The sequence below is a fragment of the Dipodomys ordii genome, unplaced genomic scaffold (assembly GCF_000151885.1).
Source record: "Dipodomys ordii isolate 6190 unplaced genomic scaffold, Dord_2.0 Scaffold33, whole genome shotgun sequence".
Lineage (NCBI taxonomy): Eukaryota > Metazoa > Chordata > Mammalia > Rodentia > Heteromyidae > Dipodomys > Dipodomys ordii.
In genome coordinates, this window is record NW_012267249.1 from 2,883,561 (window position 1) to 2,908,256 (window position 24,696).

The following is a 24,696-nucleotide window of genomic DNA, read 5'->3' on the forward strand; positions in this document are numbered from 1 at the left end:
TTCTTTTTGCTTATGTGGTGCTGAGGAATCGAACCCAGGGCCTCAGGCATGCAAGGCAAGCACTCTACCACTGAGCCACCTTCCCAGCCCAAGGCTTAAACTTTAACAAGCCCTGTTTTGAGGTCTCTGTTTCTGTGCTTGCTGTTTCCTCTGTCTGAATAACATTCTCAGCAACCTTTAGACACAGTTATATTTTTTGTGCTGGTCCTCAGAGCCTGTCCTTGAACTTTTGTGCTCAAGGCTAGCACTCTACCACTTGAGCCACAGCTCCACTTTCGCTTTTTGTTGGTTAATTGGAGATGAGTCTCACGGACTTTCCTGCCCAGACTGTCTTTGAGCTGTGGTCCTCAGATCTCAGCCTCTTGACTAGCTAGGATTACAAACACTTAATACTTTTGAACAGAAAAAATCATAGTTCTGTATGGCAGCCAACCAGCTTGTTGGCCTGCATAGAGAAATTAGGTGTCTTGGCATGTATTTTATCTTCATTGTATTTCTTCCTTCTTTAATCATAAAATAGATAATAGGAAGCTTGGTAATGTTTTTCTAGAATGCCTTCTTTGACATACTCTTGAGGTTTTCTGTGGTCTTAGAAAGAAAGTTAACTTCTGCTTGTTAATTTTATTAAATTTCAAATAATAACTCCTTCTTCCATAACATGATAGTACAAATTGCAAGGTGATCATAGTGGATTTGATGAGTCACATTTCAGACCATTTAGAGAACAGTTATTTAATACCTAGTTATAGCAGGTTTCGCTGATATTAGTCTTTTCTTTACATCTTTTTCTCCATTACAGCTCTGAAATTCAAAATTTAATTCTAGAATTGCATCCAGCTGTGGACATGTGCTTAAATATCAGTATTAATAAAATAAATAATTGAGGGCTGGGAAGGTGGCTCAGTGGTAGAGTGCTTGACTTGCATGCATGAGGCCCTGGGTTCGATTCCTCAGCACCACATAAGCAAAAAAAGAAAAAAGCCAGAAGTGGCGGTGGCTCAAGTGGTAGAGTGCTAGCCTTGAGCTGAAGAGCTGAGGGACAGCGCCCAAGCCCAGAGTTCAGGCCCCATGACCGGACCCAAAAAAAATAAAATAAATAATTGTAAGGAGCAGGGTGTTTAAATTGAGTAATGCTGGTCAAAAAAACCCTTTTCTAAATCACATCCAGTGAAAGGTGTTATTTTCCTTACCCCCAGTCCTATTTGTTAAGAAAAAAGTGGCAGGGCTGTTACCAAAAGACAAAAATTCACTTCAACCTTTCTCTATACCCTTTAACCCACATCCTGAAATAAAATTTGGAGACAAGGCTTTTCTTTGTTGATGTAATGAAAAAGAAGCCTCTCCCTAGTTTGTCTTGTCAGGTTGGGTAAAGATCAGAAAGGGCCAATATTGAACTAGCCGAAAAAAGCCAAAGGTCACTTTGCTACTGTCCCTTGTTCTTCTAGTTCCTGGCCTAGAGAATGCTTTGGAAGCAGAGATTTCATCTTAATCTTCATATTGTAGACCTCAAACTTTACTGTAAAAGAAAAAGAAGAATTTGTCCCTGGAGCTTGTTTTTCTTCATTTAATCAGTCCCTCTCTTGTGCCATATTTCCTGAAAGGAGGGTCTTACCAGTCAGTGTTTACAACTGCCTGTGGTGCAATGCCACCTGGCTGATCATCCTCCTCGCTCACATTCCTTTTGTTGCTGTTGCAGAAAGATTTCCGGGTACAGGAGCTCCCACTGGCTCGAATTAAGAAGATTATGAAACTGGATGAAGATGTGAAGGTGAATTGACACTTACTTTTTTACCATTTATAATGAAGCTAAAATGATGCTAGGATAGTATTCATTTCTCTAGAGCTCAGTTTAATTACACAAAAATAAAAGCATTGTTATTGCCTGTAACTTTTTGATTTTATTTAGTTTCTGTCTAAAACTAATATGTGAGCTGAAACGGAACAGTTTTAATTGTCATATGCTATTTCTCTGAAAATTAAAAGACATCCTGGATTTTTTTTAAGTACTTAGAAGATGCTGAGTTTCTTTTTGAAATCAAGTGGTATCCCCAGTTCTTTTCACTCTGTGCTATAAATGACATGTTTCAGCATTTCAGTGCGTTATCTTAGTATTACTGCAAATTCTGTTTTATTTGTCTGAGCTGTAAGAAATTTTTGATGACCATATTGTACCTGTTCTGACCTTTGCCTTACAAGTTTGTTTTCTGTGAGTGAATTGTACTTGTGAGAGGGTTTTCTTATGACTGGCCATTTCTATATTCCCTGGAGTTTACTTCCATTACAACTTTCAGAGAAAGAACAGCTATTTCTTCGTCTCTCAAAATTAATAATCTCATACATTTGCAAATAAAGCTGACAGTTTATGGTGATGTCCCCCCTTTATTAGCTTCCTTCTTCACAGTATCCCCATAGGATTAAAAGTTTTAGCTGGGTGCCAGTGGCTCACTGTAATCCTAGCTACTCAAGAAGCTGAGATCTGAGGATCACGGTTCAAAGCCACCCCAGGCAGGAAAGGCGTGAGACTCTCCAGTTAACTACCAGAAGATTGGAAACAGCCCTACCCTTGAGCAGAAAAAGCTCAGGGATAACGTCCAACCCCGAGTTCAAGTTCCACAACCGACACAAAGCAAACAAACAACAAAGAATTCTTGGTTCCATTTTATAGATATGGAAGTAGACAAAAGGAGTGGATTAATTTACCCTTATTAGGTAGAACTAGGTTCTTACTTCTCATTACCTGCTTCCTTAACTTGAAAGCTCTTTGTATAGGCCCTGTGACCAGGTTTTTCAGCCCTAGAGACAAACTCCAGGAGTTTCACTTGTCAGATCTGGCCGTTTTCTTCTAAAAGCCAAATTAAGAGACATGTGAATAATAGAGATTTAGTTCAGTACTTGTTCAGACATCTTCAGGGATATAAGTTTAAACAGGAAACTGGGGACAGAGGCTCTTCTCATACCCTTTTAAACAGTTGAAACAGCCCAGTGTCACAGGTGTGATCATTTTCTCTGTCTTCCTCTCTGGGGGAGTTCCAGAGAAGTTGTTACCACTTTACTGTTTGAGGGGTACAGGAACAGGTCAGTCACTGTTGTCTGATTGGTGGTCTGCAGCTTTTGAAGCAGTTTTGCCTTTTGTCACACAATAAAAAGATGGCATGTCTGTGGGGCAGTGTGCCTTTTGTCACAAGATGCTTATAAGCAAATCCTATCCTTTATGGAGGTGATTATAAAGTGATAGGAGAAGATAGCTTACATCAAAGGGCAGTATGCAAAGTAGAGATGGAGTCTGGGTGCCCAGCTTTTAGTTAATTCACAGGCCCAGCAAAAGCAGCTTTTAACCTTTTATTCCCATACAGACCACCTCACCAAGAATTTAGAGCTTGAGAGCTTGAACTTGAAAGTTCAAGCAGCTTATGTTGTGTGAGCATTCACTATGTACCAAGCCCTGAATGAGGTTCCTAAGTCAGGAAGTTCATTCTGTTTTTGTTTTGTTGCCGGTCCTGGGGTTTGAACTTAGCTTCTTTTTGCTCAAAGCTAGCACGCAACCACATGTGCCACAGTGCCACTTCTGGCTTTTTCTGCTTATGTAGTGTTGAGGAATCGAACTCAGGCTTCATGCATGCTAAGCAAACGCTCTACTATTAAGCCATATTCCCAGTCCCTCTTTCTTTTTAGTGTGAGAAAAACAAGGCCCAGAGGTGACAGGTCTGAGATTTTTACCTAGACTCTTGGCTGTCATGTTCGTTTTTCCTCACATTAACATAAACTGCCGTGTACTGCCTCTGTGGCTGTGGTAAGTCACTTCTCCTAAACCCTAGTTTCTTTGAAAGTCTATTATGAAAGAAAGTACCTTGCATAGGGCCTAGTGCAGGGTAGGTCCTAGATAATAAGCATTCTTTTTCAACAATACAGGTTTTGCCTGGATTTATTTTTCTCTTGGAGTTTCCAGAGGCTATTTCCTTCTTAGTTTTCAACTCTTGTCCAGTGGTAGGCCACGAGGCAAGAGACAGACCTACTAGTCTGAACAACTTGCTGGTGATTAACAGGAAGGGTTGTATATCTGTTGCAGATGATCAGTGCTGAAGCCCCTGTGCTCTTTGCCAAGGCAGCCCAGATTTTTATAACAGAGCTGACTCTTCGAGCCTGGATCCACACAGAGGATAACAAACGCCGAACTCTTCAGGTAATATTACAGACTTACATTGGGGGAATATTGGGGCAAGCAGCTGACATTGCCTACTATTCTTGCATGGCTTTGGACCACCAGTGGTTCTTTGGCCTGTTAGGCTGACTTGTAACTACTTGGACTCTTCCTTTGTGTTAGGATACCAACATACCTTGTAGCCCCTATGATAATGTTTCTTTACTTTTCAAAACTTTTTTTTTTTAATCTTTAAGTAGTTGTACAAGCAGTTGTCATTCTAACAAAGCAGTTTGTGAATACAGTATATCTTGATCAGTGTTACCCCTTTCAGCAGTCTTATCCATCCCTCCTCTACCCACCCTTTCCCCTTTGAAAACTCTTAATTTCTAGTTCCTTTAATGGTTTTCACAGCTCAGTAATGGAACTCTTCATGTGATTAAACCCTCATCCAAACAAAGGCTCAAGTATTTTATCTGTTTCCAGATATAACATCATTTGGTTGGGAGTCTTGGAACACGCCAGGAAAAGGATAATCCAAACTTCATTATCTTTCTTGTTCCTTATCTACTTTTTTAGAAATACCGATCTTTTTATTTTCTTTAATCTAGCAAATCAACATTTATATTGTATATAAACCCTTGACTATAGAAACCTTCCCTCATCAGCTAGGCCCTTTCCTAGAGGAAAGCTTTTCCAGAAAAGGATGTGATGGATATAAAACAGTGACAAGAAAGTAAATTCCGTCTTATCCTTTTTTCCCCTTCTTCCTACAGAATTGAAAATGCATGTGTTTATTTATTGTATAAGTGTTTATTAGTATTTACAGTATAGTAGGGGTACTCTTCTTGACAGTAGGGATTAACAATTCACAGACAAAATCCCTACCCTCGTAGAAGCAAAGGGAAAAAATACTGAACATGAGTGAATAATTACAAGCCACCTTCCCAGCCCCAGGTGATTTTTCAGATGATGCCTGGCCCTTTTTTCCCAGGCCACTCTTGGGCTGGCCTCAAACCATGATCTTCCTATCTCTAGTAGCTGGAATAACAGATATTAGCCTCTGCAGCCAGCCTGGAAAGCAACTTTCTTTAGTCTTACACAAATTGTTAACCTACTTCGGTGTATACATTGATCAAATCCAACTGTTTTAGTAAAAATGAGCACCAATTCAGTAAAATATTAGCATTTAAAAAAGGTCAGGAGCTGGGCGCCCGTGACTCACGCCTGTAATCCTAGTTACTCAGGAGGCTGAGTTCTGAGGATGGCGGGTCAAAGCCAGCCCAGGAAGGAAAGAACGTGAGCCTCTATCTCCAATTAACCACCAGAAAACTGGAAGTGGTGCTGTAGCTCAAGTGGTAGAGCACTAGCCTTGAGCTGGCTTGAACTCTGGGCCTGGGCATTGAGCTCTTCAGCTCAAGGCAAGCAACTCTACCACTTGAGCCATAGCACCACCTCTGGTTTTCTGGTGGTTAATTGGAGATATGAGTCTCATGGACTTTCCTGCCTGGGCTGGTTGTGAACTGTAATCCTCAGATCTCAGCCTCCTGAGTAGCTAGGATTACAGGCGTGAGCCACAGGTGCCCAGCTCTATTGTATTTCTTAAATTAGTCCTGGCATCTTCACGATGTGTCCTGCTTTGGTAGAGAGAGTTTTATTATCAAGTTGGTGGTTGGCAAGAAGGGTATACTGGAGTTTTTTTTTTTTTTGTCAGTCATGGGGCTTAAACTCTGGGCCTGGGCGCTGTCCCTCAGCTCTTCAGCTCAAAGCGAGTGCTCTACCACTTGAGCTACAGCGCCACTTCCTATACTGGAGTTTTTGCATTTCAGTGGTTTCAAACCATCACAGATACCAGGGAAGGAAAAAACAGAAAATTTCTTTTTTTTGGGGGGGGGACGGTCGTGGGGCCTGAACTCTGGGCCTGGATGCTGTCCCTCAGCTCTTCAGCTCAAGGCTAGCACTCTACTACTTGAGCCATAGCGCCATTTCTGGCTTTTTTCTTTTTGCTTATGTGGTGCTGGGGAATCGAACCCAGGTCCTCAGGCATGCAAGGCAAGCTCTCTACCACTGAGCCACCTTCCCAGCCCCAAAACAGAAAATTTCCATCTCCTATTTTGTCTGATTGGTTGCTTTTGCTTGAAGTGTGATGTATAAAGGATGCTAAGGACTTCTGTTCAGTGTATTGGCTTTCCCCTCAGTACCCTGTTTTTTATGAAAAATTTCAAATATAAGCAGAATTTACAGTCAGTATCTGCATATTTTCTACCCCCGGGTTCTACTGTTAACTAGCACCTGGCTAGTTTTTGGTTTTAAAATGAAAATCAGTCCTGGTGCCCATGGCTCATGCCTGTAATCCTATCTGCTTATGAGGCTGAGATCTGAAGATCATAGTTTACAGCCAGCAAAGGCAGCAAAGTCCCTGGAACTCATATCTCTAGTGACCCACCAAAAAGCTGGAAGTGGAGTTGTGGCTCAAGTGGTAGAGTGCTAGCCTTGGCAAAAAAATTTGGGGACAGTGCCCAGGTTTAGGGACAGACAAGCTCCATGGCACACACAAAGAAATTATAGCCTTATGGGAGTAAACGTATTTAGATCTTCTATTCAGTTGTAACTACTGTGAACTAGAGACAAATATTACTTAGAGCTCTAAAAAGGTTTTGCAATTGAATGATAGGCTGACCTTGCCAACAATAGAATGACCAGAGAGACCTACCAGGTGAATTGCTGGCTTTGTCCTAATTTAGCTGGAAAATAATACTTTGATAGTTGTGTGGAGGATCTTAGGATCAGATCAAGCAGGAATAGTAGTAGACAGAGGCTCAAGTGTCCAATTTTAGAGCATGAACTACTTGTATCCCCTTCTTTTTTTGTAGATCTGTGTCCAGCAAGTCTGATGATATGGTGTTTGAGTTTGGCTCTATTTATTTCAGCTACAGACATGGCAGGAGTTATCTCCTTCTTTTAACTTGGAGAGAGTATAAACCAGGTGAACTAGTCTCTTGGGCTACTTTTTCATTCTACTTTCTTTGTTACAGAGGAATGATATCGCCATGGCAATTACAAAGTTTGATCAGTTTGACTTTCTCATCGATATTGTCCCAAGAGATGAACTGAAACCTCCAAAGCGTCAGGTGAGCTGGGAAGGCATGGCTATGCTGTTGACTGCAGAGCCTTGACACACTGCTGTCAGTCAGATATGCTCCTTCCCACTTTCTGCACAAGACATTTGCTATTTCTTTTCTCCTCTCCTCTTCTCTTCTCTAGTCCAGATCCATCCTTAACATCTCCTCTTACTCATTTATGGATACTTTTAACTCAGTGCCTCTGAAGTGGTATTTTAGGAAAATAGATAAAATAATTAAAGTCTGTCATTACAAAGAGTAGAGTGAAGCTTATTTGAGTATCTTAAGAAATCTTACCAGAGTTCTTAATCTGGGGTGGGAGAACATGCTCAGTGAGTCATAGACATCCGATCTTCAGCACAGCTTCTCAGTGTACACAGTGATATTTCATGGACTTTATTTTCTCTTACTCTGCATTGTAGTTCTTGTAGGACCCAACACTTATTGGGGTTTAAGAAACCAGTACTGAGGCTCTATTCCCCATCAGCTGAATCAGAATCTGTGATGCCTTCTTGTTTTAGTGTGCAACCAAATTTAAGAACCACCACTTAAAATGTGTTTGCCTCCTCCTGCCAAAGGTCACACCAGTAGTTTTTCAGTACTTGGATGCATATAGCTCTTAATTGCATTGTAATAGAACCTTGTCCTGTGAGTCTTATTTTAGGCATATGGTTTGCATAACTCACTAGGTAGTAGAAACACTTGGGAAATTGAGGCAGTCTCTCACAGGAGCAAAGCTATAATTTGTTCTGCTTGCTTATTTTAATAAGATTTCAAGTGTTTCTAACAAATTATTTTGTAGGGTATTATCCTTAGAAACCAACATTTAGTGACAATTTGTCTCTATGCTGGCCCATATTAGCCCAGTCACTCAGAAAGAGTGTAGGGCAAGTGAGCATCCTAATGGACATTAATTCTGATCCCACATGAGGAATTAGCAAGCCCTGTGTCATCTCCCTACTGGAGCAGGGTGTGCCTTATTGCAGCTCTTTTTCTGGGCAGTCTTTGCTACTGTAAACATCCTTGACTGGAAGCTGTAAGGTGTTCAGAGGAGCTTTCAGTCGGATGTTTACAGCGGCAGGCTGCCACAGTCGTCCACAGCTGCACCACGGCTTTTAGACATTGCAGATTTGTGCCTACAGGCTCAATTGCTCCTCTTGCTTCCTCCTCTCTGAGAACTACAAGAACGCAGACCACTTCTGCCTTAATAGCAGTTAATAGCCATATGCCTACTTTCCTTGCTAGACCTTTTCCTTCTGTCTGTCCATCAGAAGCACCATCTAGAAACAAGGTGATGAGCTCTATGATGAAATCAAGCTTGCTCATTCTCATAATGCTAACTCCTTGTTCTGTGGGTGCTTGCAGAATAGACTAGCTAGAGGGAAGTACCTTGTCCTAGCTCTTCCTCCAGAGTTCTCAGTGCTTCTGGCTCTCAGGGTGTCAGGCTTGAAATATTCTGATCTGTCCCTTTTTAAAGAGTATCTAGCTGAAACAGCTCATTGCTGCCTGGATTTAGTTCTTTGTAGGTGTTTGAGCTATTGATTGCCATCCTATTCAGGACAATTGCTGCCTAGCCATTGAAAGGTTGAGATTGCTGAAAGCCGGCCTGAAATTCTAAGATAGCACTTTTAATCCTCTATAGACATGTTTTCCCAAGCTCCAAATTGGCTGGCACTTTCTAAAGTCCTTTAAAAGCGCCTACTCTCCCAAACTCACCCACTGAAGGAGGCAACAGAGCACTCTTGCCTTGAAAGCAAATGCATTTTTTTCTGTTCTGGGGCTGGCTGCACAATGCTGTAGTGATGACTCTTGTGCTACTGCTTTTCTATGGCATTGTCAGTCTCAGTCTCTGAAATGATTCTAAAGGCAAACCCTCTTGTAGAAGAGGCTACTGCTAAGATTGAGCAAGTGTTTCTTTCTGGATTGATCTAGTCATTCAAGGGTTATTTTAGTGCACAGGGTGATGTCCTACTGCTGGCAGAGGAACTAGCTAGAATGTTGAGTTGTGGTTCTAAGACCTCTGACTTCTCAAAGATGCTTGGAAATCTCACTTTTCTTCAGGGAAGCAAGTAAAGACTTTGAAAATAGAAGGTAGTTGAGGCCTGATTTCTGCCCCCACTAAGCTATGAGTTGAAAGTTCCTGCCCATTGAAATATCATTATCTTTTCACCCATTTCTTTAAATCCAGCATAATCATTGCTAGCTTGACCTCCATTGGCCAAATAATGAGTCTTCATAATGCAGAGGCTGTCCCAATGATTTGAGAACAGCTATGCTTTGTCTTGACAACACAGATGTAGCACCTCTCTGGGTCACTCAGTTTCCCAGACACTGCCTAGTTCATAAACCATCTAAGAGGATTTAGTAGGAAGCACAAAAGAAGGTACCTACTTACTGGCATAACTTTTGGCAAGGGTGTATTCTGGAAAAGGGGTATTTAAAGGATTTGCATTTTTGTCTGGTAAAGAGGTCATAGTCCGTGTTAGATCTGCTATGTTCATGAACATGTGGAAACCAACCAGAGGTCAAAGCCAAGAAGGGCCAGGAGTCTCTCTTGCCTGACTTCCTATAAACTGGTTCTGGTTGTTCCTCTTTCCCAAATTAGGTTTGGACTTTAGTGATTTCTGGATTTTATAAGGAAAGTAACACATTGAGCCTATTTTACCAGTTTTGAAAAGAGCCTTTGTTTCATTGCTTAAAGGGGTATCCAGCCAAGACCTAGTTGCTGGGCTAGCATTTGCTAATGTAAGAAGTTAGGGTTGAGCTGGGCGCTGGTGGCTCATGCCTGTATTCCTAGCTACTTAGGAGCTGAGACATGAGAATCACCATTTGAAGCCAACCCAAACTGAGATACGAGTATCACAATTTGAAGCCAACCCAAGCAGGAAAGTTGATAAGACTGTTATCTCCAATTAAATACTATAAAAGAAGTGGAGCTATGGCTTAAGTGGTAGAGTGCTAGCCTTGAGCAAAGCTCAGGTATAGTACCCAGGCCCTGAGTTCAAGCCCCAGAACTGGTACACACAAAAAGAGTTGAAATGGACTTGGCTTTGTAATATAAGGTTGCTCTAGAAATTGAAACTAGATGAAAACAAAAAGGAATCTCCTCTTTATCCTGCCTCAGCACGATCATTTGGGGGATTATGTTAACCTGGAAGATCAGCTTATGGTTAAGGACTTGCTTAGACACCCAGAATGTTGTTTAGTTCTTCCTCATCTGAGTGGCTGGCCATTAGCAAGCCAAGTTACTCTGAGGCTTTATATAGCAGTCCTACTTCTAGTATCCTGAGCCTCCTGTCGCCAGGCAAGCTCCATACTGTAAGAGACACTAGCTTTCTTATCACACTGGTCACAGAATCCTGTAGGAAACAAAACAGAGTTTAGGGACGTTTCTCGTTTTTGCTACACTGGGATCGAATCCAGAGCCTTATACTTACTAGGTAAGCTCTCTACCACATAAGCCACACCCCATCTCAGGGACTCTTCTATTGATAACAGCTGTTGGAGTTAAGGAAATTTGTCCTACCACCAACTTGTATTCAAAAAAGTGCTTTCCCACCTCCAGCTTTCTGCTCAGATATCTATGTAAATCTGTTCATCATGCAGCAGAGGTACTGAGTACCTTTATGGGAATAGCAGGGGAAGGAGAGAGAGAGCTTATTTTCCCTCATAGAACTTATATTTGAGCAGAGCCAGGGGTTAATTTGACATGTAGATAAAAATGTAATGAGGGCAGTATCTTGAAAATACATTTGGGTTACCTACCAGAGTCAGTACTAACTTTATAAATGTCACTTTTGGAAGCATTGCGTAGTCCACACAGTGTCTGTACCTCAATGAAGTTCCTTCTTTTCTGAAATATAACAAACTTAACTTAGAACAAGAAAATGGGTCAATTTAGCTAATATTTTCACTCAGCCAGCCATGTGGTTATATGTTTTTGTTGTCTAGGCAGTGGCACCATGTGTCACAGATCACTTCAAATCAGATGCCAATGCTGTCAGTGGTCAGGTTCCAGCCAACCACGGACCTTCTGGGCCATAACCATGTTGTAGTGTGTGTAAACATCCTACACTCTCAGCTGTGAGCTCAAGGTGGCTGGGAGAGGGTTGTTTACTCCTTCTGCCATGGAAAACATCAGCTGAAGAAGGAGCAGTCTCTTCACTTGGCAAAACGGACTGAACACGGCCTCACTAGCCAGCCAAGGCAGCAAGCAGCCCAGCGGAGAGCTGTCCATCAGGCCCCCCTGGGTTGTGCTTCTGTGGCTAAGTACAACCAGAACTGGATGTGACGCCAAATAGACATGCCCTCAGTGGCCACAAAGCTTCTGATGTGCTATGAAAAGCTGGGCACTTGCCTACGGTGCTCTCCAACCTGACATTTGTTTCTGAAATTCCAGTCCAGGAAAAGCCCTGTTTCTCTTTGCTCTGCCATGCCCCTACTGAAGTGGTAGGAGCACAGTAAGAAAAGAGATGCCTGTTTGGGAGATTGGGGGCCAGTTTGAGCAGCATGTTTGGGTAGCGTCTTCCCAGTGTTGGCAGTTGGTGCTGTTCTCAGATCATGGGCTTTGACAGCCCTTACTGACAAGCATGCTGCTGGTGCACAGTTTTTAGTTACGGTAATTATTTACCCACTTGCAACTCATCATGCAATGGGTGATTACTCAGTGCTTCAGAAAATTGGCTGTAAGTTTTGTGAAGCCTATGGAATCTGTTATTTTTAGTTTGATTTAGCACAACTGGTCTCTTCGAATTCCACTTTCTTTTGGCTTCAAATGTGGATAGCTCAGCATTCAGCAGGCAACTGCACATAGCCTGTTTGGGAAAGAGTGGAAATTCACTGGCGGTTGCTGAGTCGGTTCTTTTCCCCTTACCTGCCTCTTATTCCACCCCACAGGAGGAGGTGCGCCAGTCCGTGACTCCTGCTGAGCCTGTCCAATACTATTTCACACTGGCTCAGCAACCCACTGCTGTCCAAGTCCAGGGGCAGCAGCAAGGCCAGCAGACCACCAGCTCCACGACTACTATCCAGCCTGGGCAGATCATCATTGCTCAACCTCAGCAGGGCCAGGTCTGTGACTTGCTGAGGGCTCTCACCTACTGCCTTGTAGGTTTGTATGGGGAAAACTTGTCTAGCATAGAGAGGCAACCAAATCATTGAAGATCACTGGATTTGAAGCCTGGAAACCTGAGCTTTCCCCTAATTTAGTTACCAAGGCAAAGCATTGCTTTACTCCCCCCAGACTGTTACCTCATAGGTCAGATGATGAGGAAATTGTAGTGGACAAAATATTCTCCAAGATCTTTATGAGCTCAGTTTAGAAGGAAATTTTAAAAAGTTTCTTCAGTGTGCCTGTGAAGAGTGGTGGGATCTTTGTAGAAGGTCTTTTCAGCAGACTCTATGTCTGCCCTGTGTCTAAGCCAGAACTGGAATTGGTGCCCTTAAGGGGGATATCAGACATCATTGCCAGCTTCCATACCTCTCCTCTCATCCAGGTCATTTCTCTGTCCCACCATGTTTGTGTCAGGTGACCTTCTCTTTTTACAATAGTAATCAGAGGATTTTTTTCTCTCCCCCATAGTACTGTTGAGAGCAGTACCATCCGTTGGGAGTCATGAGAGGCTGCAGAGGACTCAGTACTGTGAGCTCTGAATCCAAATTCTGTCAGTCATTACTTTATTTATTCATCAAACAGTGAGCATCCACTGTGAGTAAAGTCCTGTGCTAGGTGTTGGGGACATAGCATAAATAAAAGTCGTGATTTTTAAGGAATTGACAATCTAGTTAGGATACAAATACTTAAAGGTTATACTATTTAGGAAGAGTAAGACAATCTTAAAATTACATAGAGTGCTATGGAACACACCAAAAAAAGGAGCTAAGAAAGATGTGACGAGGTGGATAGGGAAGGCTCCTAAAGGAAATAATAAGAGTCTCCAAGGGAACACTGGAAGTTTAAATAAAGCAGGAAAAGATGGTATTGATAGTCGAGGGCCAAGCACAACAAAGGCTTAAAAGTGGGGTGGGTGGGGGGGAGAAATACAGGGAATAGAGCAAAGTACAGTCAGCATGTGGGGACCATCTAGGCAAGTCCAGGAAACATATCCTGGATAATTTGTGGTAGTAAAAAAGCTGGATTTACCTAGAAGGACATTGCAATAAAGATAGAGACATTAGACTTTACAATTTATTCCCTGTTCTCATTTATTTGTTGTTTGTTCTAAATCAGACAGTGGCAATTAGGCAGGAGGGACTCAAAGTTGATCTTAGTCCAGTCCCTGCCCCAAGGCATTCACTGCCTTCTGAGGAGTCCTAAGGGACTGTCTTTGGCCCATTCTGGTGCTTCTGCAGTAGGGAGCACTTTACCTGCCAACCACTTTATCTCTTTACCAGATGAACTTTAAGTGAGACTGCTGTGGGTTGGCTGTGATTGGCTCATCATCCTAAGAAGCCCAGGGCTGTTGTGCCTTGACAGCAGGGCACACCGTACACGATTTGGCAGCTGCCATTGCTAACATAAGTACTCATTTTCCTGAAATGATATAGAAATACCTTGGAAATCCTCATGGGGAAATTGGGCTGATAAAGTACAGTGATGAGTTGGCAGCATTACATTTTTTTTTAAGTCAGCAAGAATTTTATCTGTCTTTTCTGCTAGCCCAGACCTACTCAGCCTGGAGCTAATAAGGCTTGGGAGGATGGAGAACTTGGTCCCTCCCAGCTGTTGTTTTCCCATCCTGCTGCTTCCGGGTGGCCTCTGCTGGGTCACGCCTCCCTGGACCATTAGCAGTGGCTGTTTCAAGTTGAATGCAAATATTCTTTGCAAAAGGATACAGATAAGCAAAAGTGAAAGTAATGCATACTGTGGTAAAATGAATTCTGTGTTTTCTGTTATCATCTGGGGACTTTAGGAGGTTTAGGATAGGCTGAGTTGAAAATTTTGGTATGAGAATAGAAGAAATGTCTCTGTTATCCAAGCCCACTGCAGGTACTTACATGGAAACTCTCCTTCTTTTCTGTTTTCTAGTTTATAGTAATTTTTCCTTACCTAGTAATCACTTGAATCTTACCTGTGTTCCTAAATGTGACTTTAGACACACAGTCATAATTCTGGTAGGCCTCTGCATTCAGAATTAAGAACATCAAAATAGAAACATCACTTGAAGACCATGATTCATTGAGACCTCCACAGTCATTTTATTTTAGTGATTCTCCATTCAGAACTGAGGCAGACTATGTCCAAATCAGGGCGGGGATGAGAGCTTAGGAGTTGGGAGTATTAGGTTTAGTTTCAAGGATTCCAGATCTCTTTCGTGACTACTGCTGCCAGATATGTGGGTTTGTTTCTCTAGGTGATCTATAAAAATCACATTGAGGGAGAAGGTCTTGAAATTTAAAGGTGTGGTTGACCCTTTTGACAGTTCATCTTTACCATCTCATAAAATAGCTTTGGATGATTATAAACCACTTAGTAAAAGAGACACAGAATCTGCCAATTCTCATATACACCGGGTAGAAGTTTCTTAAATCCACGATTTTAATTCAGGTTGTTGTCTGGTGTTTTGACTCTCCTGTGGGAAACCACGCTCTAGTCCAGGGCAGCCATCTGTTTAATATGGGTAGGAGTTGTTCTGCTGCTTTAATGGGGATGAAAGCCAACATGTGCTAGGCCTAGCTTGGGAGATGAGCTTGCAGGCTTCATTTTCCTCCCACTATCCTTCATGGCTAAGAAGGAGCCCAGAACAGTGAATTTAATAAATTCATATGGGCCTCACTTTCTATTTTGTTTGGCTTTCCAAATTTACCTGGGCCAGGCTTGACTATGGCTATTTTTCAAGTTAACTGTCATGATTACTTATTACTTCCTTTCTTACTTAGGTTTGAATCTAGGATATTGTACTTGCTAGGCAGACATTCTACCTCTGAGCCATTCTTCTAACCCTGCTTTTGATTTGTGTGTGTGTGTGTGTGTGTGTGTGTGTGTGTGCGCGCGTGCGCACACGCGCATGTGCATCATACACGTTATCGTCATTGAAGGACATTGAAAAGTTGTAACATTTGAAGCATAAACAATTATATTTGGTCCCCCAGGCAAATTATTCTATACTCGGAGCTTAAAACTCAGTTTGACTTTCCCATCTTTCATTTCAGAGAGTTGATTTTTTAAAAAAACCAACTTAAAAAGATTGTACAAGGTGATCACAATTTAACATGTTCATCTATCTAGTGCTTCTTGATCAGAGTTACCCTTTCCATCATTCTCCTCTGTCTCACTTCCCCCCGCCACCCCCCACAAAGAGTTAATTTTAGCAGCACTGTAAGATCCAAAAAACTCTGTAGGTTGAGTGTTGTTAGTATTGAGATGAGTTTAAGCATTAGTGGAGAGTGTGTGCTCCTGGTTAACTTCTTGTTTTTAGCCACTTGGTAATCATAGGGGCTTCTAGCCAGAGCTCGAGCAACTTTCTTTTGACCTTTTCTTCCAGACTACACCTGTGACAATGCAGGTTGGAGAAGGCCAGCAGGTGCAGATTGTCCAAGCCCAGCCTCAGGGTCAAGCCCAGCAGGCTCAGAGTGGCACTGGACAGACCATGCAGGTGATGCAGCAAATCATCACTAACACAGGAGAGATCCAGCAGATCCCGGTAAGCCTGTCCCAGACCTAGATGGCGCTGTTTATGCTCAGCTTGTGATGGGAAATACGTCAAAAGATTTTATATGACCTCTTTACACACAGAACTGTTCTGTTTAACTTGTGTTCATATTATACCCCGTCCCTTCCTCAGCAACTTCACTGTTTACTCTTCACCTTGTTTCAATCCAGGATTTAGGTTTGCCGCTGTGATGCAGTCCTTCTCTGTTTCTTCTCTACCTACTCAGATGATTATGACACTACCCCCACCAGGCCCAAAGACCCTGCAAGTCAGGCCTGTTTTTTGATTAGCAGAGAATAAAAGGAAAGTATATAAGAAAGGCCATAAATACACTTGTTGCATATTTATAAGTTCCCAGTGGAGCTTTCATTAAAGCATATTTTTGACTTTCATTTATCTTAGCCATGTCTCCACTGTTGACTGCTGTTTCCTATGTGCATTGAGGGATTTCATTTCTTAGATCTGATGGTGTGTATGTGTGTACATATGTACGTACGTGTGTACATGCATGCGCACATGCTCGTCATTTGTTTTAATACTTGGAAACTATATGTTGGTCACTTTGCCATCAGAAGCTAGGAAGTGAATGTCACAGAGCATGCAGGCAGATGGAGAAACTCACTTGGACTTGGCTAGTCACTTCCTCTTTGAAAACTCACAGAGTATCCTCAGCTCTGCACCCATACCATCCTTTCCAAGTGCCTAGGCTCTGCCTTACCTCACTTACCAATCCCAGGACCTCCCCTTGAGTGGTTCTCCTTTGTGTATGTTTATGTCAAAATAAGGTCATTTACGCCAAAGAAGAATTCAGTAACTTTAATATTGCAGCACAAAACTTTAGCCTAGATGAGTTGCAGAATTTACAGTTTCATCTTCACTGGTTTCCAGACACCTCATGCCACTCAGCAGAGTGCTTCTAACAGTGATGACCTTCAGGACAAAAAGGACTTCTCTTTTGAAAACCCAAGGGATAAGCTAGCTTGCTCTATAATTAGTGGAGGAAAAAAGAAAAAAGAAAGCTGTGACCTATCCAGTCTTGGAAGACTGAGGGGTAGTGTATCACCAGGTCTCTGAACTTAGACCTGAAGAACAAAACTCCCTACTTCTCTTTCCAAAATGCTTGGAGCTATTTAACTCACAAATTTTGGTCATATCGGGTTTCTGCAAATGGTGCTTTCTAGTGAGGAAATATAAAATACCTATGATTGTCAGTATACCTTCCCTCACACCTGGGACACAGCTCTGGGTTTTCACCACGGGATCCTTGGCTTGCACCATCAGTCTCAGTATTTGAGGTTTCCCAAACCCCTTCCCAGATGCTTTCATTCCAGCAAGCAACTTATCACTGTTACATGGAAGCTGCATTTGCTAGGGAATTTAAGCATGGTACCAGCAGCTCTTACTGGCATAGTCTCAGGAAAGAAATGACTGCCAGTCACAATATTTTTGCCATATTTCCTTTGAACTAGATGCTTAATAGGTTTAGATTTTTGTATCCCTCTATCTTGCCTTAAGCAGACAATTCTGGAATGATCTTCCAAGAATGTGAATAACTTTTTGTTTTTGTTTTTGTGTGTATGTGAGAGAGAGAGAGACAGAGAAAGAGAGTCAGAATGTGTGTATGAAGAGCATGTGTGTGTGTGTGTGTGTGTGTGTGTGTGTGTGTGTGTGTGTGTGTGTGTGTGTGTGTGTGTGTGTGTGCGCGCATGCGTGCGTGTCTCCAAGGCCTTGTAGTCTTACTTGGCTTTTTTGCTCAATTCTCACTGGTACTCCTCGCTTTTTGCTTGCTAATTGGAAATAAGGGGTTCACAGCCTTCTAAGTAGATAGGATTACAGGTGTGAGCTACTAGTAACCAACAGAATGAGTTTTTTCTTGGTGATTTCAACCCATTGAGGCCAGAAGTTTCAGAGAAACATTTGATTGAACACTGCAAGCAAGAATCTGGTTTTATTGTACAAGCATTTTCTTTACGGAGTGAGGTTCCTGCAGTAAAGTTAACTCTTGAAGGCAGGAGGAAGCTTGTGCTGGGCAGAGGCATGACACTGTCATACAGAAGAAGCTCCTTTTGCAACAGAGGCAGGTTGGGCAGTCAAGAGGGTGCTTTCTCAGAGATAGGTCAGATTGGCCTGGATTCCCAGTCATTTCAGTCCCTCCATCTTGGGTGAGAATGGCTGCTATCTTCTGCTGCCTTGTTGTCTCTGCTGATCCAGATCGTCGCGTAACTGTGCCATCCTCCCTGCACTGCCGTGTCCAGAGCACTAAGATATCCATGGCACACTGGAGCATTAAGAGCCTGAGTTAAGGCTTTTAGCACACAATTAAATGCAGCCTTTGGTATTATTGTATTATCTAAGACTTAAGTGTAAGCATGAGGGACTCTAAGGGCACTTTTGTAGCATTGGTTTCCCATGATGAGGTTTTCTCTGAGAGGTTTATTGATTCTGCTTCCCCTTGGGAGGTGTTTGGCCAGAAGCTAGTGCTGAACACTAAGGTTCCTCAAAGTCCCACAGACCCCCATTGGTCTTGGCTCTTGAGGACAGAGATAATAAGGCAGGCCAGCCTCTTCCTCTAAGTGTGCAGCATGGACAGGCAGCACTAAGGCTATGATGCAGAATTACAGCCATCTGTACAGGCTCTTGGAGGATGGTAGAGCTCTTCACAGTATTGGGAAATGTGGAGATGGAAGAAAAGGAGGCCATGAGCATACTGACAATGTCAGAGATCTTTAGTACAAGTGCCTTGGGTAGGTCCTGATCAACAACCAATGGCCAGCAAATCCTGAACATGTAGCCATTCTGGGCTCACACATGACAAGAGCTGGGAATTTTTTCCATTGTCTACTTAGATTACTTCTCTTTTGTGTTATGTGACTTTTAGGGGAAGGGGTGGTGCTTATTTTGGCCTTTGTTTGGGCTTGAGGAGTTGTGGAAAGTTTACTTATATGAGATTGAACTCAATCTTCTTGGTCCCTTTATTTCTTTCCCTGTTCTAGGTGCAGCTGAATGCTGGCCAGCTGCAGTATATCCGCTTAGCCCAGCCTGTATCAGGCACCCAGGTTGTGCAGGGACAGATCCAGACACTTGCCACCAATGCCCAACAGGTATGTACCCCAGAGATGCAAGGCTTGAGTTACAGGCACAGAGCAGCTGCCAGTTTCTGTTGAGAAAGGAGTACTCGTCGCACAACTCCTCATTCTTCAGCAAGACCTGCCCCACTTCCTGCCCCCATCTGTGTGGCACCCAAGGGACAGATGGTAATCACAAGATTGATTCAGAGTGTTTCTAACAAAGGAACACAGGTAGAAGAGGCCTTGAGGATACCTGAAAGAAATCCAGTGGGTGCATGTGCACATCAGGGAAGAGTAAGCCTGGTCCTCAGGCTGTTCCCATCCTGGAATCTGAGTAGCAGCTGTATTTGGGCAGCTCCTGTGCCCTCTGGAAAGCATACTACCTCTGCACATGGCTCTTTCCCTATGATATTGAAGGCTGTGCGTCACAGGTGCTGAGGGGGCTCCCTTTTCCTGGCCTTGGGGACGTGGAGGGACCTGGGCATAGTTGGCAGAGGGTGGAGGATGCTGGTCAAGGGGAGGCATTGTTAATGGATTCTTCTGCCTCAGCCCCAAAAAAAGCAGCAATCGTTTAAGAGCTGGACCCGTCTGGCCCAGTTGCATTTCTGGTGATGTACTATTGACAGTGGTGACAGAGCTGAGTTTGTAAAGCAGGTCTCCAAAGATCTCATTTGGGAAAATGTAAGGAAAGAGCCAAAAGCAAAACTTCTGAGCTCTGTATAGACTCTAGGATCCTTAAAGAGCCCTTTCCATACCTGCTACCTGCTTACCTACAGACATGTGGTTTTCCATAATTTTCTTAGGACTCAGTGGTACTTACTGATTTCTCAGCACTGGTCATGTTCTTGAGTCCATCTCCCTTTATTTTGGGGGGGGGGTCTGGTCGTGGGGCCTGAACTCTGGGCCTGGGCACTGTCCCTCAGCTCTTCAGCTCAAGGCTAGTGCTCTACCACTTGAGTCACAGCGCCACTTCGGCTTTTTTCTTTTTACTTATGTGGTGTGGAGGAATCGAACCCAGGGCCTCTTGCATGCAAGGCAAGCACTCTACCACTGAGCCACCTTCCCAGCCCCCGAGTCCATCTCCCTTTTGAATTTTTTTTTAAGTTTGTAAGATTCTTCTTAAGATCCAAAAACTTTACATGACATTGAGAATAGAGAAAATGAGTAAGGTTATTGGTTCCTCAGAGATCAGTTTGGGGCATAGAACTCAAAACCAGAAATTGGGAAGAGAAGAGGGAGAAGCGAGAAGGGAGGTACTACCCCTAGGGGCAGTTAAATCTCTATAATAACATGTTGTAGTTGTGATAGCTTAGCACATGGTAGCAGGTGCTCAGTAAAAGTTTGTCCAGTGAATGCCAAATCAACGTAAATGAAAGTAAATGAAACTCTTCAGTATTCATTTGAACAGTGGTTTTGCTGGCCAGGAGACATAGATAATCTTATCTCTGAGAATCTATATCTCAGGCTCATCTAGTTATTCTGCAGGCCATTTCTTGAATGCGTACTTGGCACATGATGTTGAGAGACAAAATACAGCTCCTGCCCTCAAATAGCTTACAGACTTGTGGGAGGAGAATGATCTAAGTTAAGGAGTATTAATGACAAGTCGTTTGTCACCTGTCTGTGTTCATGCCCCTTATAGCGTCCTGAGTAAGATCACTAGAGTGGTGTTTGGCTGTCAAGAGGACACTTGAGAGGACAGGCCTTACCTTGCAGGTTAGCTGGGACAATTCCAGGAGGTGGTACATAGAGGCCATTGCCAGTTAGATGTTCCAGAGACACCTATCTCTCCCCAATTTGGCCCAGATGAGTGTATGTTGCCACTTGGAAAAAGTACTTCAAGGTTTGTCATGAACTCTGCCAATGCCAGGTCCACTGCTTGCCAAGGTGTTTCATATTCCCAGTCAGGTGATACGGGTTTGGTTTGGAGCCCACCATCCAGAAGTGAAAGGGACCACCTACCACCTTGTACAGCATTCTGCCCTTTCTGGCTAAAAGATGACTTTTAGGCTTCTATCCAGACTATACTGAGTGCCTTGCACTAAGGCTGGGAGCTGGGCATCCTCTTTAGCTGCTGATCTGGAGGCAAGGGGGTGGTGGGAAGCATTCAGAGATAAGGGCCATAGGAGCTATGTCTTGTGTGCCTACATGGTGCTAACTGTTTGGGTAGCCATTGGAGCTAGGAGATTGGGAGAGAAGCTTGCTTTCCAGCCCTTCATCGAACACCTGTTTTGTGGTAAACTTCCTTCTGGGCATTATGATCTTTCTTAGTGGTGGGCTGATAAGACCCTGCAGCTAACATATCTACTCTGCCCTGTCCTTTTCCACAGATCACACAGACAGAGGTCCAGCAAGGACAGCAGCAGTTCAGCCAGTTTACAGATGGACAGGTAGGGTACCTACCCTGGGCAGAAGCAAAGAGCAAGGAGTTTGGGTGGGTGGGCAGGGTTGGGGGAGGTGTGCAGGTTTGGAGTTTGATGGTATTAGGACGATAGTCCTGTCCTCCACTAACGAGTGGACAGAAGTTGTTGACATATGTGTAGTCTTTAGGTGAGGGCACGTATCTTACAGTGTTTAGACTGTAAGAGCTAAAAATAACTTTTTTTTTTTTTTGGTCATGGGGCTTGAACTCTGGGCTTGGGCGCCATCCCTCAGCTCTTCAGCTCAAGGCGAGTGCTCTACCATTTGAGCTACAGCGCCATTTCTGGTTTTCTAGTGGTTTATTGGAGAAAAAAGTCTCATGGACTTTACTGCCCAGGCTGGCTTTGAACTGTGATCCTCAGATCTCAGCCTCCTGAGTAGCTAGGATTATAGGCGTGAGCCACGGCGCCCATCCTAAAAATAACTTTTGATGTTCTGTCGCCCAAATTGCTATTTTACAGAAGAACGAACTAATTCATAGGTTTGGAAAGTGCTTTGTCCATTTGTACTCAACTGTTCAGTGAAAAGCCAGGATTAGCATGTAGGTGTTCTATTTGCTCCTGCAGTAAACATCCTAAGCCGTAATGCCTTCCATCAGTGTGCCTTAGGAAACAGGGTGCCTTGTAAAGGCACCCTGCTTTCCCCTGTGGCATGGTCCCAGTGACTACTGAGTGTATGACAGGATATGTCCAAACTTTTGATTTCTGATGCCCAGAAGGGCAAAGAGCTAGCATCAAGACCAGCTTCTGGCAGCATCAGGTACTAGACTGTCATGCCAGGGCTCCTATGTGGAAGGTCTTGGCTTTTTGGGCTTTTGAAGGCCCTGAGAAACCAAGAGGCCAGTAGGCCATTACTTTCCTAAATAGGCAAGGGAGTGTCTATTCCACCCTCATAGGACTTAGTGGTAGTAAGCCTTTACTACCTTTAACACTAGGCCACCTCTTTCATAGGGCCATGTAGCAAGTGCAGGCTCAGCTTAACTTCAGCCTGAGCCAGATAACCTGAGGAAAGCAGAGGGAGTAATCCAGCTGCCCCTGTCTTACTGAATTGCCAAGAGTTGGGGAAAGCCTGACTTGCAAGCTGCTGATACAGTATTTGAATTGCTTGTGTTTGTCACAGTGGAGCAGCATGCAACAAGCTTGAGCTCTGAGTTACTAACTGGAGAGTCAGAGCCCAGAGAAGTAAAAGCCACAGGAAATGTAACTCTTAGCACCTCCTCCTTGCCCACCACACACCCCCTCTCCATCAGGCGGGTGCCTCATGTCTGCTGTTCCCAGAACACTCCCCCTCCCCCGCTTCCCCCTACACCTTGCAGTGGGTAATGGTTGAGGTATCCAGGTCCCCCAGCCAGCTTGAAGCCCACAGGGAGCTGCCTGCTCCTCTCCCAGGAGTGACCTCACTCTCTCCTCTCCACCCCTTGCAGCAGCTCTACCAGATCCAGCAAGTCACCATGCCTGCGGGCCAGGACCTCGCCCAGCCCATGTTCATCCAGTCAGCCAACCAGCCCACCGATGGGCAGACCCCCCAGGTGACCGGCGATTGAGGGCCTAAGCTGGCAAGGACACCAAACACAATTTTTGCCATACAGCCCTAAGTGATGGGCACAACCTCCCTCCCCGAGGACCAGCGACCTCAGCACCCCTGCAGGCTAGGACATTGGTGCACTACGCTCCGCGCCTGGGGGCCGAGATTCTCCAACAGAAAGATGCAATATTTTTTATTTCATTTTTTTCTCCGAGGAATCAATATTTCCACATATTGAGCTGTGTGTCCAATGCTATGAAATGAGAATATTAAATAACATATTTATGGCATTTTCTTGAAGCACGTGGTTGAAGAAGTATTTCTCCGTTTGTTTTTCTTACTTTGGTTCCCACCACCACTTTGTAGGAGCAGATCTTCCTCTCTAAAGGTGCACAGCATTTCCTGACTCTTGCAACAGCTGCAGCTCCAAGATTTGCTCCCTTGTTCTGCCCTCAGATTGAATCAGGTGAAGGGGTGCGGCTCCTTTTTATCCATTGCGCCTCTCTGCTCCTGTCCCACCTGCTCCTCAGAGCTCTGTATTGGCATCCAGGGACCGTGGAAGTGTTTCTTGCATTTGGAGATGAAGTCATTCCTCATGGAGAGCAATGGTTTCATTCCCAGCCCTCCTTTCCCAGGAACTCAAGGAGACTAGAACTTTGTGCATTTGCTGCCCCCTCTTTTCTTTTTAAAAAAATATGTTAAAAATTGTGCTAGTCTCCTTCGCTGCATGGACTTCAAACTGCATGAAATGCAATAAATCTCATTTTAGATACGTTAGAGTCAGTTTTTGTGTCTGGGAACATTCATGGGGCATCTTGATGGGGAAACGTTTCTTTATCCTCAGATTGGGTGTCTGAAAAGACAGGACACCCTTTTGAAGAGGACATGTCCAAAGCCCAAGGAAACTTGAATGTCACATCGGAAGTCCTTGGTCAGCCTTACCAGTGAACTTCACAGCGTGTCTGCTGCAGGGAAGTGCCCTGCTGCCTCACCTAACTGGACTTCTATATAGTATCCAGTAGAGTTGTGGCCTACTTGGTTGAGGACCAAGAGGACAGTCTCTCTCCTGGAGAACACTGGCTCTACCCTGTAAACAAGGACTGCAGGAATCCCCTGCAGTCCCACATGGCATAGGCTGACCCTTGGTGCCTTGTGTGGCTCTGCTCATCATCAGAGGCCAGCATCTTCCAGCAGAGCAGCTCAGGCCCTTTGTCACCCAGCAGATAAGGGCTTCTGCAGCTGTGTCTACTCTATCCATTGAAGCAGAGACATAGAGCTGGTGGTGAGCTGGCCTTGGGGACCTTCACCATGCATCTTCACAACCAGAATAGGGCCTGTTGTCATGAGAGGAGCAGTGAAACCAAGTACCAGGGAAAACAGGTGTCAGTTGTAAAACCATAGGCAACTCCCTTGTTTGGGGGACTTGCTCTGGTGAGGTAAGAACAGGACAGAGGCTATCAGGCAATTTTAAGCTGAAGCCTGATCTCTCAGGATTGCCTCACCAAATGTACCCGTAACTCAAGAATGACCAAATGAAGCCTAGCAGCAAGCTTTCACTGCTCAACCCTGCATGGAGAGTACAAGAGAAAGGGAACATGCTGAGGAGCCCTGATAATAGAAAAGGCAAAGCTCTGCTGTCCTATTTCCTAACTTAGCTTGCTGCTCTTCCAGTCATTCCTGAAAATCCAAAACCCAAGCAGAACTGCAGGCTAGTCGGCAGGTCCCATTTTCCCATAGACTCCCATTCTTGTGTTAAGAGATATTTCGATCAA

At 43.9% G+C, this 24,696-nt stretch overlaps 1 protein-coding gene across 3 annotated transcripts in view; it reads left to right on the top strand.

Moving 5' to 3' along the window:
* Window positions 1-23,701, top strand: part of Nfyc (nuclear transcription factor Y, gamma) — an 84,344-nt gene extending 60,643 nt beyond the window's left edge. For all 3 annotated transcript variants that reach the window (XM_013016913.1, XM_013016912.1, XM_013016914.1), the window contains exons 3-10: window positions 1,697-1,768; window positions 4,067-4,180; window positions 7,174-7,269; window positions 12,157-12,330; window positions 15,744-15,902; window positions 18,905-19,012; window positions 21,310-21,369; window positions 22,824-23,701. In XM_013016913.1, coding sequence (XP_012872367.1) covers window positions 1,697-1,768; window positions 4,067-4,180; window positions 7,174-7,269; window positions 12,157-12,330; window positions 15,744-15,902; window positions 18,905-19,012; window positions 21,310-21,369; window positions 22,824-22,943 — 903 coding nt within the window. In that variant the 3' untranslated portion in view covers window positions 22,944-23,701. The remainder of the gene's footprint in view (window positions 1-1,696; window positions 1,769-4,066; window positions 4,181-7,173; window positions 7,270-12,156; window positions 12,331-15,743; window positions 15,903-18,904; window positions 19,013-21,309; window positions 21,370-22,823) is intronic.
* The last annotated feature ends 995 nt before the right edge of the window (window positions 23,702-24,696 follow it).